Here is a 12,386-nt window from a genome sequence, read left to right as displayed (position 1 = left end):
CTGGACTTGTGGGGAAGCTGGGAAGGAGGGCGGGCCTGCCTGTGGTGTTGGGGCTCAGCCTGGGTTCTGGGGACCCCGAGTGTGTGAGCTGGCTCCTGGAATTTGCAGAAAGCTTCTAGAGGATTGGGCCTTGCCGAGGTGCGAGTCCCTGGCCCAGGTGGCCTGAAAGGGCCGTAGCTGGGTATGGGGGAGCCATGCCCGCTCAGACCAGCTGCCTTCATGAGGGTCCCGAAATGAGATGATCTCACCCACCAGTGCTGAATTACCTGCTGCCTTTCCACCCCACGGCCCGCGTCTCTTGACATAGGCCCTTGTCCACAGCAGTGGGGACCTTCCCGGCCTGGCGAAACCTCCACCCACAGCCCTGCCTCCAGCCCCCTCCTCCCGCTCCAGCTGTCCCCACATTCTGTGACATGGGCAGTACTCCTTTTCTCTCATCTTCAGGCCTCTGCATGTGTGGTCCTTCTTCCTTTGCTGGCTAGTGGCAGCCTGTTTTTCCATCCTCACTCGGCTGCCCCATCCTCCCTCCGGGAAGCCAGCTCTGAGGAGGAACCGAGACACAGGCTCAGTGTGTCCTGTGGAGCTTTTCCAGGGGCTACGTGGTGGCACCCCACTCCCGAGGCCACAGCACATAGTTGCTGTTTGGGGCGGGTTTGTCAGAGGCAGGCTGAGGAGTGTCCCTGCCGGACCTTCCAGCTGCTCCCACTTTCCTAAGAGCCTCCTGGTTGCAAGTGGCTGCAGGTGACTGTAGTGGCCACTTAGGTGGGCAGCCTGACTTGAGGGGGCAGTTAAGGGCCTGGGACATTCCTTCTCTGAACCATTGTTCTTGTGGTTCTGAAACGTTGTGAGAAGACGTCTAACTGTGCCCAGTGCTCATGTGTTACCCTACCTCCTCTGTCTTTACCTTTCATTAGCTTAAAACTGCGATCTTATAAAATTCAATCATGTGCACTTTTAAAAATAGAACCAGCACTGATTTTTTGCGTGTGTGAGTTTTTCATGGTTCTTAGATCTGTTTAAGTGTCTGTCAGTTTCATTTGAGGTTTTACAAGGAAGTACCAGTCCGTGATGGGCTTACTGTACGATTCTGAAGAAGTAGCTGATAAAAAAGTAAACAGGAATTTAGGTGTAAGGAATCACAAAATCCTGTTTTAATTTCTCACTTTCCTGTTTATCCCAAGTTTGGCAACTGTTCTTTCGTGAGACCTGTCCATGCCCTGGCCTGGCCGAGTCTGGGGCAGGGCAGGATGTGGTGGGGACCAGAACTGGCAGGCCCAGAGCCAACATGGGACGGCACCTGCTGCTTTGCCCATCAGCCTGCACGTGTGGTGCTGCCGGCTTTGCCTCTGCCATGGTAATGTCCCCCACCCCTGAAGCAAGGGTGGGTGCGGCCGGCTCGGCAGGGTTTGGGCCCCGAGAGGCTGGGAAGGGCCTGAGGTAAAGACAGAGGATTGAGGAGTGGAGTTGGTAGGAGACTGAGGCAGCCTGGCCACATCTCATGGAGACTGTCTGTCCCCCACAGCCCTGCTGAGAGGGCCAGGCTGGAACAGGAGGATGCCATCCTGGGACTGACTCAGAAGGGGCACATGTCCGAGCTGTGGGCATGGCTCACATATTTGTGGCTTCCTGTGGCACACTGAGCGAGGCAGAGCAAACATTTTCCCCATCGGGCAAGTGTGACAACAGTGCACTCCTGTGGCTCAGGAGGCTGACCCCATCAGTGATAGGGGTGGGGGGGACCCTGCAAGGACATGTGCTGGGGCCTGGACCGATGACAGCAGTGGAGATGGTGACAAGTGACAGACTGGGAGGCAGAGCTGCCAGGACCTTGGGGCCAGCTGTGGGGGCAATGACCGCAGGGGGTTGGCCTGAGCCCCTGGGAGGTACATGGCGGTACAGCCACAGAACTGGGAAGACAGGAGCATCCCAAGACAAGCGGGTCCTGAATTGCTGAGTGGGAGAGGCAGAGGCTGAGGTGCAGGTTGGAGCCCTGCTGGACATGTCATGTTGGGAGTCTGAGTATGGAGAGCATCTTGAGTCATAGGACGGGATGAGGTTGCCCACAGGAGCAGAGGGAAGAGGGTGGAGGGTAGGGGCAGAACTGCTGGGGCATGGAACATGGGGATGTGAATGGTGGTGATGAAGGGACTGGTCGAAGGTCCTGGGGCACTACTGTAGACAGGTCTCCAGCCCCTGCCCTGAGGGGATCCACCTTCCCTCTGCACCCAGAGTGCTGGGTGGGGAGGCCACCTGGAGTCCTAGACCAGTGGGTGTCTCCTGCACGGAGTGGAGGTGGCTTCGAGGCCAGGGAAGCCACGTGCAGGAGCTGCTGGGAGGGCATTCTGAGGGTGGCCAGTGGCGGAAGCTCTGGGACGGTGGGCCAGCCCAGTACGCCTGGGTCCTGCTTGGTGGCCTGGCAGTCCATCTGGATTTGATGGGGTCAGGCGCCGGGGAGGTGCACAGCCTAGAGCATGCGCTGGAATGGCCATACCCGCGCATCGATCAGCCGAAGCCCCGCCCCGGGCCGGCGAGTCCCGCCCTGGGCCTCCCGACTCCTCCCTCAGGCTGCGGCTCTGGCCTGGGCAGTGCAGTGCGGGGCTGGACTCTGCGTGGCGGCTGCAACGCCGCCCTCAGTCTGGCTGGAGACATGGACCCCTCGCGAGCCATCCAGCACGAGATCAGCTCCCTCAAAGGTGCGGGTCGGGGATGGGGCCCGAGCCGGGGTGGGGGGGGGGGTGTGCGAGGACCAGGCTGTGACCTCTGGCTGGGTGCAGCCCACCGCAGGGCAGCGGCCAGGGTTTGCCGTCCTGGGGATAGCTTTGGGCGTGGGGAGCTGGAGCCGCGGAAACCCCAGGCCCATGCCTCGCCAGGGCACCATGCCTCGCTGGGACTGAGGGGTTGTATGTGTGTGTGGGGTGACTCCAGCCGCAGCCCTGCAGCGAGTGTCGGGGGGGCGGGGCAGGCTGCAGCGGCGGGGGCGGGGCGGAGGTGGGAGCTGGCCGTAGCAGCAGATCGGCCCCTTCTCCCCTCCGGGACTCTGCCTGAGCCCCTACCCCGCCTGCCGCCCTGCCGCCAAGAAGTAAGGGTATGGGGCTGGACCGTGGGGATCACTGTGGGGAGGCGCCAGACGGGCTGGCCCCGGGCAAGTCCACACTGCGGCTCTTTGTTCTGGGGTGGGGGGGTTGGGGGCTGCCCGAGGTCCCCGGTTGGTTGCCCTGGAAACCTGGAGGGCCCTGGAGTAGGGGGTAGGGGCCTCCCTGCCCGCCCGCTCTGGCCTTTGCTGAATCAGCAACTGCTGCCGTGGTTCTGCAGGGTGGGGGTGGGGCAGAGGGGGGGCGTTCTCCCAGCCCTGCGATAGGGTGGGATTGAGGGTGTCCCTAGCCCAGGCGTGGAGTGGGGAGGTGTGCAGGAGTGGGCGTGGCGGGCCGGGAACTTCTTGCTCCTGGCTCCTCCCCTCATCCCGCGAGGGTGCCGGGACTGGCGGGTAGGAGGGGGATTCCCCACTGTGCCCCGCCCCTTTCTTCGGAGCCACGAGTTCCTGTCCTCTCCTGCTGGGGATGGTACAGGAGTGACTGGGCTAGGTGGGTTGACTAGAGACCCATGCAGGCCTACGTAGGGGAATGAGAGACGATAGGTCCAAGTGTTTGGGGGCCTTAGAAGTGGCTTGGAATCATTGTGGGAAGGGGGTCATGGGTTGGTTTGGTGGGAGGCTTGGGAATTTGGGGGCATTAGGTCAGGGAAGCGTATCAGGAAGATGGCTTGGATGTATGGGGTGGCCATGGACGGGGAGAGGTCAGTTGGGCTGTGGGGTGGGCAGGGGGAGCGCAGGAGGTCTGTGGGGGAAGACTGAGGGACAGACCAGGACAGTGGGCTTTCTTTGGGTACAAGGCAGGGCTGGGTCACAGCTGTGGTAGGCTCCCGAAGCCACAGCCCTGGTGGCAGGGAGAGTCCGCAGGCGCTTCTGGGCTGAGGGGTGTGGCTGCTGCCCACTCCTGCCCACGTGGTGCATCTTCCTTGAGCCCGAGCCCCACCCTCCCGGAGCGGGTCCTGGTGGGGCTGGCAACCTGCCAGCCTGGCTGGCTGTAGGGCTGGCGGGGGAGAGCGGCCGCAGTGAGCTGGCGGGCAGGGCTGTGGGAACGATTGGCTGTGCCTTCAGTTTCCACCGCCACCTCTGCCAAGAGAGTGTGTGTGTGTGTATGTGCACGGGCGCGTGCGCACATGCTCATGTGTGAGGGTGTGTGTTGGCTCCGTGTTTGCCGCCGGTTTTGCGGTGCTATGGCAACCGCCACATAAACCCGCCCAACGCGCAGCATTGGGCGCCTCCCACGTCGGGGTCCCCCCCCCCCCCCCGCCCTATTTATAATCAGTTCCCGGGTTAGCAGAGCTTGTTGGGAATGGGTGTGTCCGCTTGCTGGAGGGGGAGAACCCGGATCCTGGTGTGGGTCGGTGCTGGTGGGAGCAGCACAGTGGGAGAGTGGGGAGGGTGGGATGGGGGTACAGGATATCCATAGCCTCAGTTATGGGGCCTGCGGTTGACTGATGGGTGTGGCCAGGCCAGGTTCCAGGGCCCCTTCCCCCACGCTGCTGGTGAGCCCCTGACCCTCTCTGCTAGTGTGGTGCTCCGTTGTCCAGCTGGCCCACAGGGGTGTCTGCATGGTGGCAGGGGCCTCAGCCTTGAAGTGACAGGGACTTGGTGACTTTGATTCCCCATAGCAGCTGAGTTTCTGGTCTCTGACAGCTGGAGGTGGGGGGGTGGGTGGATGGAGGCCCCTCTTAGAGCCCCGACCCTGCCCAGGGGACTCCATGTCCCTGTGACGCTCTTGATCTCTCCTGGGAAGTGTTAAGTGGGGTGGCCATTGTCTGAGGCCTGGCATTTGGATGTGGGGGCTCTGTCCCTTTGCCAGCTTGATGGACAGTAGCCAGTGGTGCCTGCAGCCGCCTGGCTTGTCCACGTGCTATAGCAGCTGCCCCTGCCATTCTCAGTCCTCTGCCTACCCCCCAAGACCCTAGCTTCCCCCTCACCTTGAGTCCCTCCAGTTCTAGCCTTCCTCAGACCTCAAGTACCCCTCAGGCCCAAAGGGCCCATCATCCATTCTTTAGATGCTTGTGAAACTCTGAGACCACAACTCTGAATTGGGTCCCCAGCCTGTGGTCCCCTCTTACCCTTGCTGCTCCCCACTTCCCCTAGTCTTAAACCTTGAAGGAAGTGTTTAGAAACTGATGTAATTTCCCACATTGGAGTTGAGTGGCTTGGAAGCGAAGAGGGGCCGCTGCGGAGGTGGCTGGCACTGTGAGGTGTCCCCCACTCTTCTAGGGGCCCCATAGGCTGTGGGTGGGAGGGGCCGCTCATGCTGCTGAGTCAGAGGGGGCCGGCCTGGGCGTCCTGGCGGGAGGGAGGGCGGGCGGGAGGCTCGCGCCGGGGGTGGGCAGGCCGCAGTGCCGGCAGGAATCCACGCAGCCAGGCAGCCAGGCGCCAGAGCCACAACTCCGGGAGCCTGTGCCCTCGAGCTCAGCACCCGGCCGGCCTGCCTGCCCGCCCGCCACAGACCCCTGTGGCTCCCGGTGTCCAGCGCCTCTTTGGCCTCCTCCCTGTGCCCCGCCCGCGTACTCGCCTCACCGGCTCCGGCAGCCATGGTGGCCGGCATGCTCATGCCGCTGGACCAGCTGCGGGCCATTTACGAGGTGCTCTTCCGGGAGGGCGTGATGGTGGCCAAGAAGGACCGGCGGCCCCGCATCCTGCACCCCCACGTGCCTGGCGTCACCAACCTGCAGGTCATGCGTGCCATGGCCTCCCTGCGGGCGCGGGGCCTGGTGCGGGAAACCTTCGCCTGGCGCCACTTTTACTGGTACCTCACCAATGAGGGCGTTGCTCACCTGCGCCAGTACCTGCACCTGCCACCGGAGATCGTGCCGGCCTCCCTGCAGCGCGTGCGCCGCCCTGTCGCCATGGTGATGCCCGCGCGACGCACCCCCCACGTACAGACCGTGCAGGGTCCCTTGGGCTACCTGCCCAAGCGGGGGCGGCTGCCAGCCGAGGACCCTGCCCATGAGGAGCGGAGGGTCTACCGCCGGAAGGAGCCTGATGAGGGGGCACCTGAGCCCCCTGTGGTACCCGCCACGACCCCAGGGACCCTGGCGAGGCCTGGCCCGGAGCCTGCCCCAGCCACAGGTCAGCTGCATCCTGGCCTCTGCCGTGAGGATGGGATGGGGTGCTTGGGTCCGGGTATGGTGGACTGGGCAGGTGGAGCGCGCCTGCGGGAGCTTGGCTTGCACCAGCAGGTGGAGCTCTCTCTGCCTGAAGGTGCTGGGTGCTGGGGTTATTGGACCACGTGGCTCCTCCTGGCTTGAGGACCTGGGGTGGCCAGGCCGAGGAGGAGCTTGTGGGCCCCTGCCAGCCCATCCCCAGGCACACCCTGGGGCCAGGGGTGGGGCTTGTGGCCCTGGACTGGCAGGACCAGCTGTTAGCACAGCCCTGCCTCTCCCCAGCACTGTCCCCTTCTGTGCCCCACTCACGCGTCTGCAGCACTGCCCTCATGCCGGTGGTCTGCCTGCCTCAGGCGGGGGCCTGGGGTGTTGATGCTGGGATGGACGAGGTGTAGCTGCTCTCCAGGTGGCCCAGGCAACCTGCCTGACCTTTTTGAACCTTGAGCCTTTCCAGTGGGGGTCCATGGATTTGTGGCTCAGATGTCGTGTTGTGACTGACTGGGTGTTTGGCTGGCTTCGGGTTGGTGAGGCCTAGAGGCAGCCCTGGGTGGGGGAAGAGGAGTAGACCCCAGGCAGGAGATCACGGGCAGGCCAGAGGCCAGGGCGTGTCACGTCTAGGCCCAGCAGACCCTTCCCAGTGGCAGCTGGGTCCCAGAGGGTGGGATAGGTCCTGTTCCAGGGTTGACAGTGGTCCTTCACTATGCCTCTTCTCTGTGGCATCCTTCCGTTCCTAAGCACCTGTGCTGGCAGGACCCAAGTGGGTAGATGACATGTGTGCCATACAGCTTGTGGCTCACCCATGCCCTCTTGGAAGTCACCAGCCTTGGTGCCAACTTGTGGGGGCCTGGGACCCCCAGCATAAGGCAGGGTTGGCTCCCATTTCCCTCTTTGTGTCTCGACACCTGGGGAGGAACTTGGTGTCTTCGGGGTTGGGAAGTAGGCCTGGCTGTGGCTAGCAGGGTGGGCAGGAGTTTGCCATGTGACTGAGGGTGGCGACCCAGGGACCTGCTGACAGTGCTGAGCAGGAGCCCCAGTTTTGGCCTGGTCTGGGTTGGACCCCATAGAGCCATGCTGTGGGAGATCATCCTCTCCAGCTCCTGTCAGTGGGATGACAGCATCTCTCACAGGAGACGAAGGCGCTTGGCCAGGCGCTCGGTCAACACTGACTGGTCAGCACTGGCTGGCATCCAACGGCCATGTCCCGGCCCAGGGACCCTGCCGCCCTCCTTGGTTTGCAGACTAGCCCCTCTCCCCACCTGGCTGTAGACAGCTCGAGCCCCTGCCTCCTCTCGTCTTCCTCCCTTGTCTGTGGCCAGGCTGGGCCACGGGCTGCTGGGTGAGCAGTTGGCAGCAGTGCCAGGAGGGGGAACTGGGTGTGGCTATAGCGAGCAGAGCAGAGGGCACCCCCAGCCCTGATGGAGGTGACTCAGTCATCCTCTCCCCACCACAGCCGCCGCTGGTGGCAAGTCAGACTTTCCAACAGGAAATGAGCTCCAGCTCCAGGCTGAGTCAGGGCCAGTGGGTGTGGGCTCCCCTTTCCCCTGTGTCCTTCGGAGCCCAGCGCAGGGCTTGAGGGCCACTGTCACGAAGCCCGGGGTGCCTCCTTGTCATCTGCAGGGATCATGATGGCTCCACACGCAGGCCGGGGCGGTTCTGATGGCGCCTGGAACCTCGACTTCTCAGATTTCTAATTGTCAAGTAGTGAGCCACACAGCCCCTCCCTTCCGCACAGCATCACCTCTGTCCGTTCAGGTGGCCAAAAGGAGAGGTCAGGAGCGTGCGGGCCAGCTGCACTGGTCACCAGAATGGCCTCGATCAAACATGCTGCCACTGCCCGTCCAGCCCTGTCCGGGGTGCCGTGGACGCTGCAGGGCAGTCAGATGTGCCTGCAGCACCTTGGTCCCCTGGACTGAGGCCCCTAGCCTCTCCTTGTGCCCTGGGGGTCTGTTACTCCGTGTGGGAAGACGACTGCCTGCTCAGTCACCCTCAGAGCAGCCAGATCCAGACCGAGCCCCTAGCCTAGGGAGCCCAAACATCTGGGGCTGTCCTGGACAAGGAGTGAGCGGTGAGGCAGCCTTAGGAGCAACCAGGGAGGGCCTCTCTGAGGAGGTATCCTGAGCTGAGCCCTGATCACTCAGCCAGGAGTGCAGCAGACGGAGGGACATGGGGGCGCCGGGGGCAGTGGCAGGCAGACGAGGGCGCAGATGGCTTGTGCTATGGCAAAGAGTTTAGGTTTTCTTTGTGTGGTGGAAAGCCAGCAGAATGGGTTTTTATATGTGAATTTCATTTATTTGTGTTTGAAACAGTAATGCTTTGCCCTGCTCAAAAGTCCACACTAGCCTAGATGTTTGTAGAGGAAAGGTGCCACCTGAAGGCACTTGTGCTTCTGCATACCCACTGTGACCTTCCCACGTGGAAGATGCAGAGGGGATGCAGAGTTGGCACACAGGGCCGACTTGCAGTTGTGTGGCCGAGTAGGTCCCATGTGGCCATGGGATATGGGGGTCCAGCTGTGTGGCAGTCCCTGGCTTTGCATGCTGCGGGTGTCTGTAGGGGACTCGGGCTTATGACAGGTTCAGGTTTGCCTGTTACCTGTCAACCTGGTCCTGCGGTGGCTGGGGGACAACGCGTGGTGGAGGGCCAGAGGCAGGGGCAGTTAGGGGAAGTCCCGTTTGCCCCCGCTGGAGACCATGCTGGCGGAGACTGAGCTGGTGGTATGGGGTGCTGGAGGCTTTGGGGGCTGAGGGAAGGGGGGTGCTGAGAAGGGTAGGGCAGGCTGTGGACGGAGAGCTCAGGGATCAGCCAGGTCCACTACCCCACCCAGCGTGATCTGACCCGTCACTCCCCAGCTTCAGCTCTGCTCCCCTTGCTGACTAAGGGGTGGCTGTGAGGAGGAGCCCGGCCCCCGGAGTTGGGTGGGGAGGCCGTGGCATGAGCGAGCCCTCCCTCTCTCCCACCTCTTCCCTTCCTGCCTCCTTTCCTTTCCTCTCTGCCTGGCTGGAGTGGTCTGGCCCATGCTGGGCAGCCATGGACAGGTACAGCATGGAGGAGCTGATTCAGCTGGGCCAAGGTAGGGCCCTGGGCGGGGGCTACGGGCATGGGGGTGGCTAGGATCTCCCAGGCAGCCTGTGGCTGGGGCCCTTGGGGGGGCTGGAATTCAGGGATGCAGGGGTGAGTGTGGCCCCTGCTCTCAGCTGCTAGGGTGTGTCTTGTGTGGATTGGAGGTGTCTGGCCCTGGCCCAGGGCTCTGTGGTGGGGGGGTGGAGGCCTGCCCACTGCCCTGGAGGAGCCACCCCACCCCCACTAGCTGTGGAGTCACAGGCTTTGAGGTTTCCCCCAGCCCAGCCCAGCTGCCAGAGCTGGCCACTGCAGGCCAGTTCCCTTCAGAAAGGAGTTTCTGGAGCAGGAGGCTTGGGTGGGCCTGGTCCCCCAGCCCTCTGGTTGTTACCCCTGGGGTCTCTGCATGGACCAGGGTGCCCCTACTCGTGTGGTCAGAGGCCACGTGGGGTTTGCTGGCCTTCGCTGCAGGCTGACCTCCTGGGCACAAATCACAGCCTGTGTGACTGCAGGCCAGCTCCTCACCCTTTCTGTGCCTCGGTTTCCTCATCTCTAGGATGCAGTAATAGCATAGGACTTACTTCATCGAGTCCTGTGAGGGTTAAGTGGGATTGTGCTTGACATAGGAAGTACCACAAAATACGACAGAAACCCTACATGTAGTCCTCCACCTTGTTTGTCGGGGCCTGCGGGGGTCCAGGCTCCTGGGAGGAGAGGGACAGGATGGTGACGCCCCACGTCCTGTTTCCCGTCCTGTTTCCCCGGCCCCAGGCCTTCCGCACACAGCAGCTGCTGGGGTTCGTGAGGTGGGGCCAGGGCAGACACCAGGAGGGACCTGGGGCGGGGAGACACAGCCCCGAGCTGGGGGCACGCACTCACGTACACACGTGGCCCAGCCCGATTTGGGGCTGCCCAGGTCTCTGGCTGGTGGTGTGACCTTGGGGAGGCTGTCCTGTCCCTCGGAGGCCAGGTGTTGTGTTGAGTGATTTGAGCGGGGCTCCCTTCTCCATGTGGCCTCTCCCAAGTGGAGGTAGGCGGGGGTGCTGAGCCCCTCCCATGGGGACGTGAGTGCTGAGCTCCGAGGCCCGTGCTGGACCTTGTTCTGCAGTGGATCCCCATGCCGGGCAGTTTCTTATTATTAGAACCGCAGTGGGAGCCTGGGGGTGATGCCGGCAGGCGCCACCCAGCCGGACTGGGCTCCGCGAAGGCCGTGGGCGCTGGTGCTCTCGCTCTGCACGTCATGTTCTAAGTCTGGACAGATGACGGGCCTTGCTTGTCCTCGGATATTTATATCCCCCGGGCCCCCTGCCCACCCTGCCCCTCCCCCCTGGACACAGGCACTGCTGCTGACAGCGCACCGCCGTGCCCTCCTCCCACCGCGCCACTGCCACTGCCCGCTTGCTGCCACCCCGAGGGGCCTGTGACCCTCCCACACCCTGAGCCCACTCCCTGTCTGCCCCGTGGTCTCCTGCCGCCATCCCCAATGAAGGTCGTGCCGGGTAGGTGGGGCAGCCTTTGAAAGCCTGCGACAGCCCAGCTGGGGCCGGGGGCCAAGGGACCGGGGAGCCAGGCTCCGTCCTTACTTCCTGCACACAACCTGCTTCCCAGGCCTTCACCCCGGCCATCCCTCCCGCCCTGTCTGCTGTCCCACATGGGGCCTTGGGACTCTGTGGGCACTTGTCTTTGAGCGTGATTGGGTCAGCTGCAAGCCTTGGGGTCCGGTGAGGGCTGGGGCCCTGGCATGCATCCCCCACCCTGCTCCTGGCAGCTGTCACCAGAGGGCACCCTTGGAGGCAGAATGGGGTGCCCTCCTGGTGGGGGTGGGAGGGGGGACCCATGCTGAGGCCACCTAGGCTGTGCTGGGGGTGCTCTGGCTGGGCCAAGCGGTCTCCACAGGCCCCTCCTCCCGGCGGGTGTGGCTGTGGGTAAGCAGGGGTTAAGGTTCCTGCTAACCTTGAGCGGGTAGCTCTGCGCAGGGACAGCTGAACTGGGCTGGGCGCCGTGGAGGCGGGTGGGGAGCGGAGTGACAGGGAGGAGGGAGAGGAGGCGGGTGGGAGCACAGTTGGTGCAGGACAGGACTAGTCTCTCCTCTCTTCGCGGGGCACCAGGCAGGCAGTGCGGTAGGGCGGTCCTGCAGGCGGGGCGGTCCCTGGTCCCGGCGCCCCCCCTCCTCGTCTGCCCTCCACGCAGGGAAGGGAGGGGGTTCCCAGCCTCCACAGCGACTTGGAGGGCAGCCCTGCCTGCTCTGTCTGCAGCCGGGCAGCCCAGAGCCATGGAGCCCTCGGGCAGCCTGTTTCCCTCCCTGGTGGTCGTGGGCCATGTTGTCACCCTGGCCGCTGTGTGGCACTGGCGCAGGGGGCGCCGGCGGGTGCAGGATGAGCAAGGTAAGCGTCGCTGGTGGCTACCGCCCTGGCCGCTGTCACCAGCCACTGCCCTGTCCAAGGGGGCTGGAGGCGGGGCGGGGGCGAGCGGCCGCCTCCCTGCCACCCCTGCATTTCCTTGTCCCCTCCTCTTCCTGTCCCTGAGCTAAGCAGCACGTGGTCAGAAAGCAGTGTTGCCCCCAGCCGCTTCCCTGGGGCAGAGAGCCCCATTCTGGGCAGATGGGTGGCGGAGAGGCTGGAGGTGGGCTCCCGACAGGGCATGGGCAGTGCAGGGGTGTCCCCTCTGGAAGGGAGGCCCCGCCCAAGCTGCCAGGGACAGGGAGCCCAGGTGACTGTCAATACAGAAACCACAGCGGGCAGGTGCAGGAGTCCTGGGGGCAGGACTGAGGTGGGGCTGGGCCTGAGCAGAGCCTCCCGCCCCCTGTGAGAGAGGTTGAGCTGCACAGAGGTGAGACAGGTGCCTGAGTGCCCTCGGCCAGCGCCCAGGACTGACGCAGGTGGGACGGGCCCAGCTGCACTCTGCCCTCCCCCTGCTCAGTCACTCTGTGCTGTAGCCCTTGGCAGCCATGCCCAGCACAGGACTGGGCGGGGCCTGTGTTCACTCCAGCTCAAGTAGCTGGTAGGGCCGGGGAACTGCCCTGACCAGACAAGGAGGTAGTGCCCAGGTCTACGCCAAGCACACTCCGGGGATAGGGGCTGGTCCTTGGAGGTGGCCAGGCTGCCCCCTGGCATGCCTGTTCCGTC

General features: G+C 63.7%; 1 protein-coding gene across 19 annotated transcripts in view; it reads left to right on the top strand.

Moving 5' to 3' along the window:
- Nucleotides 1-12,386, top strand: part of PLEC (plectin) — a 52,059-nt gene that overhangs the window by 12,271 nt on the left and 27,402 nt on the right. For 4 of the 19 annotated variants that reach the window (XM_033126193.1, XM_033126187.1, XM_033126190.1 and 1 more), the window contains exon 1: nucleotides 11,371-11,645. The exons of 7 other annotated variants lie outside the window; for them this stretch is intronic. In XM_033126193.1, coding sequence (XP_032982084.1) covers nucleotides 11,534-11,645 — 112 coding nt within the window. In that variant the 5' untranslated portion in view covers nucleotides 11,371-11,533. Of the gene's footprint in view, nucleotides 1-2,630; nucleotides 2,694-5,533; nucleotides 6,170-10,642; nucleotides 10,761-11,370; nucleotides 11,646-12,386 lie in introns of those variants that run through there. 8 more of the 19 variants (XM_033126174.1, XM_033126173.1, XM_033126198.1 and 5 more) reach the window with 6 other exon arrangements.

This window comes from Rhinolophus ferrumequinum, chromosome 14, assembly GCF_004115265.2.
Source record: "Rhinolophus ferrumequinum isolate MPI-CBG mRhiFer1 chromosome 14, mRhiFer1_v1.p, whole genome shotgun sequence".
In the NCBI taxonomy this organism is placed as follows: domain Eukaryota; kingdom Metazoa; phylum Chordata; class Mammalia; order Chiroptera; family Rhinolophidae; genus Rhinolophus; species Rhinolophus ferrumequinum.
The sequence above is the reverse complement of the archived record's forward strand: the minus strand, read 5'-3'. Positions and strand labels throughout refer to the sequence as shown.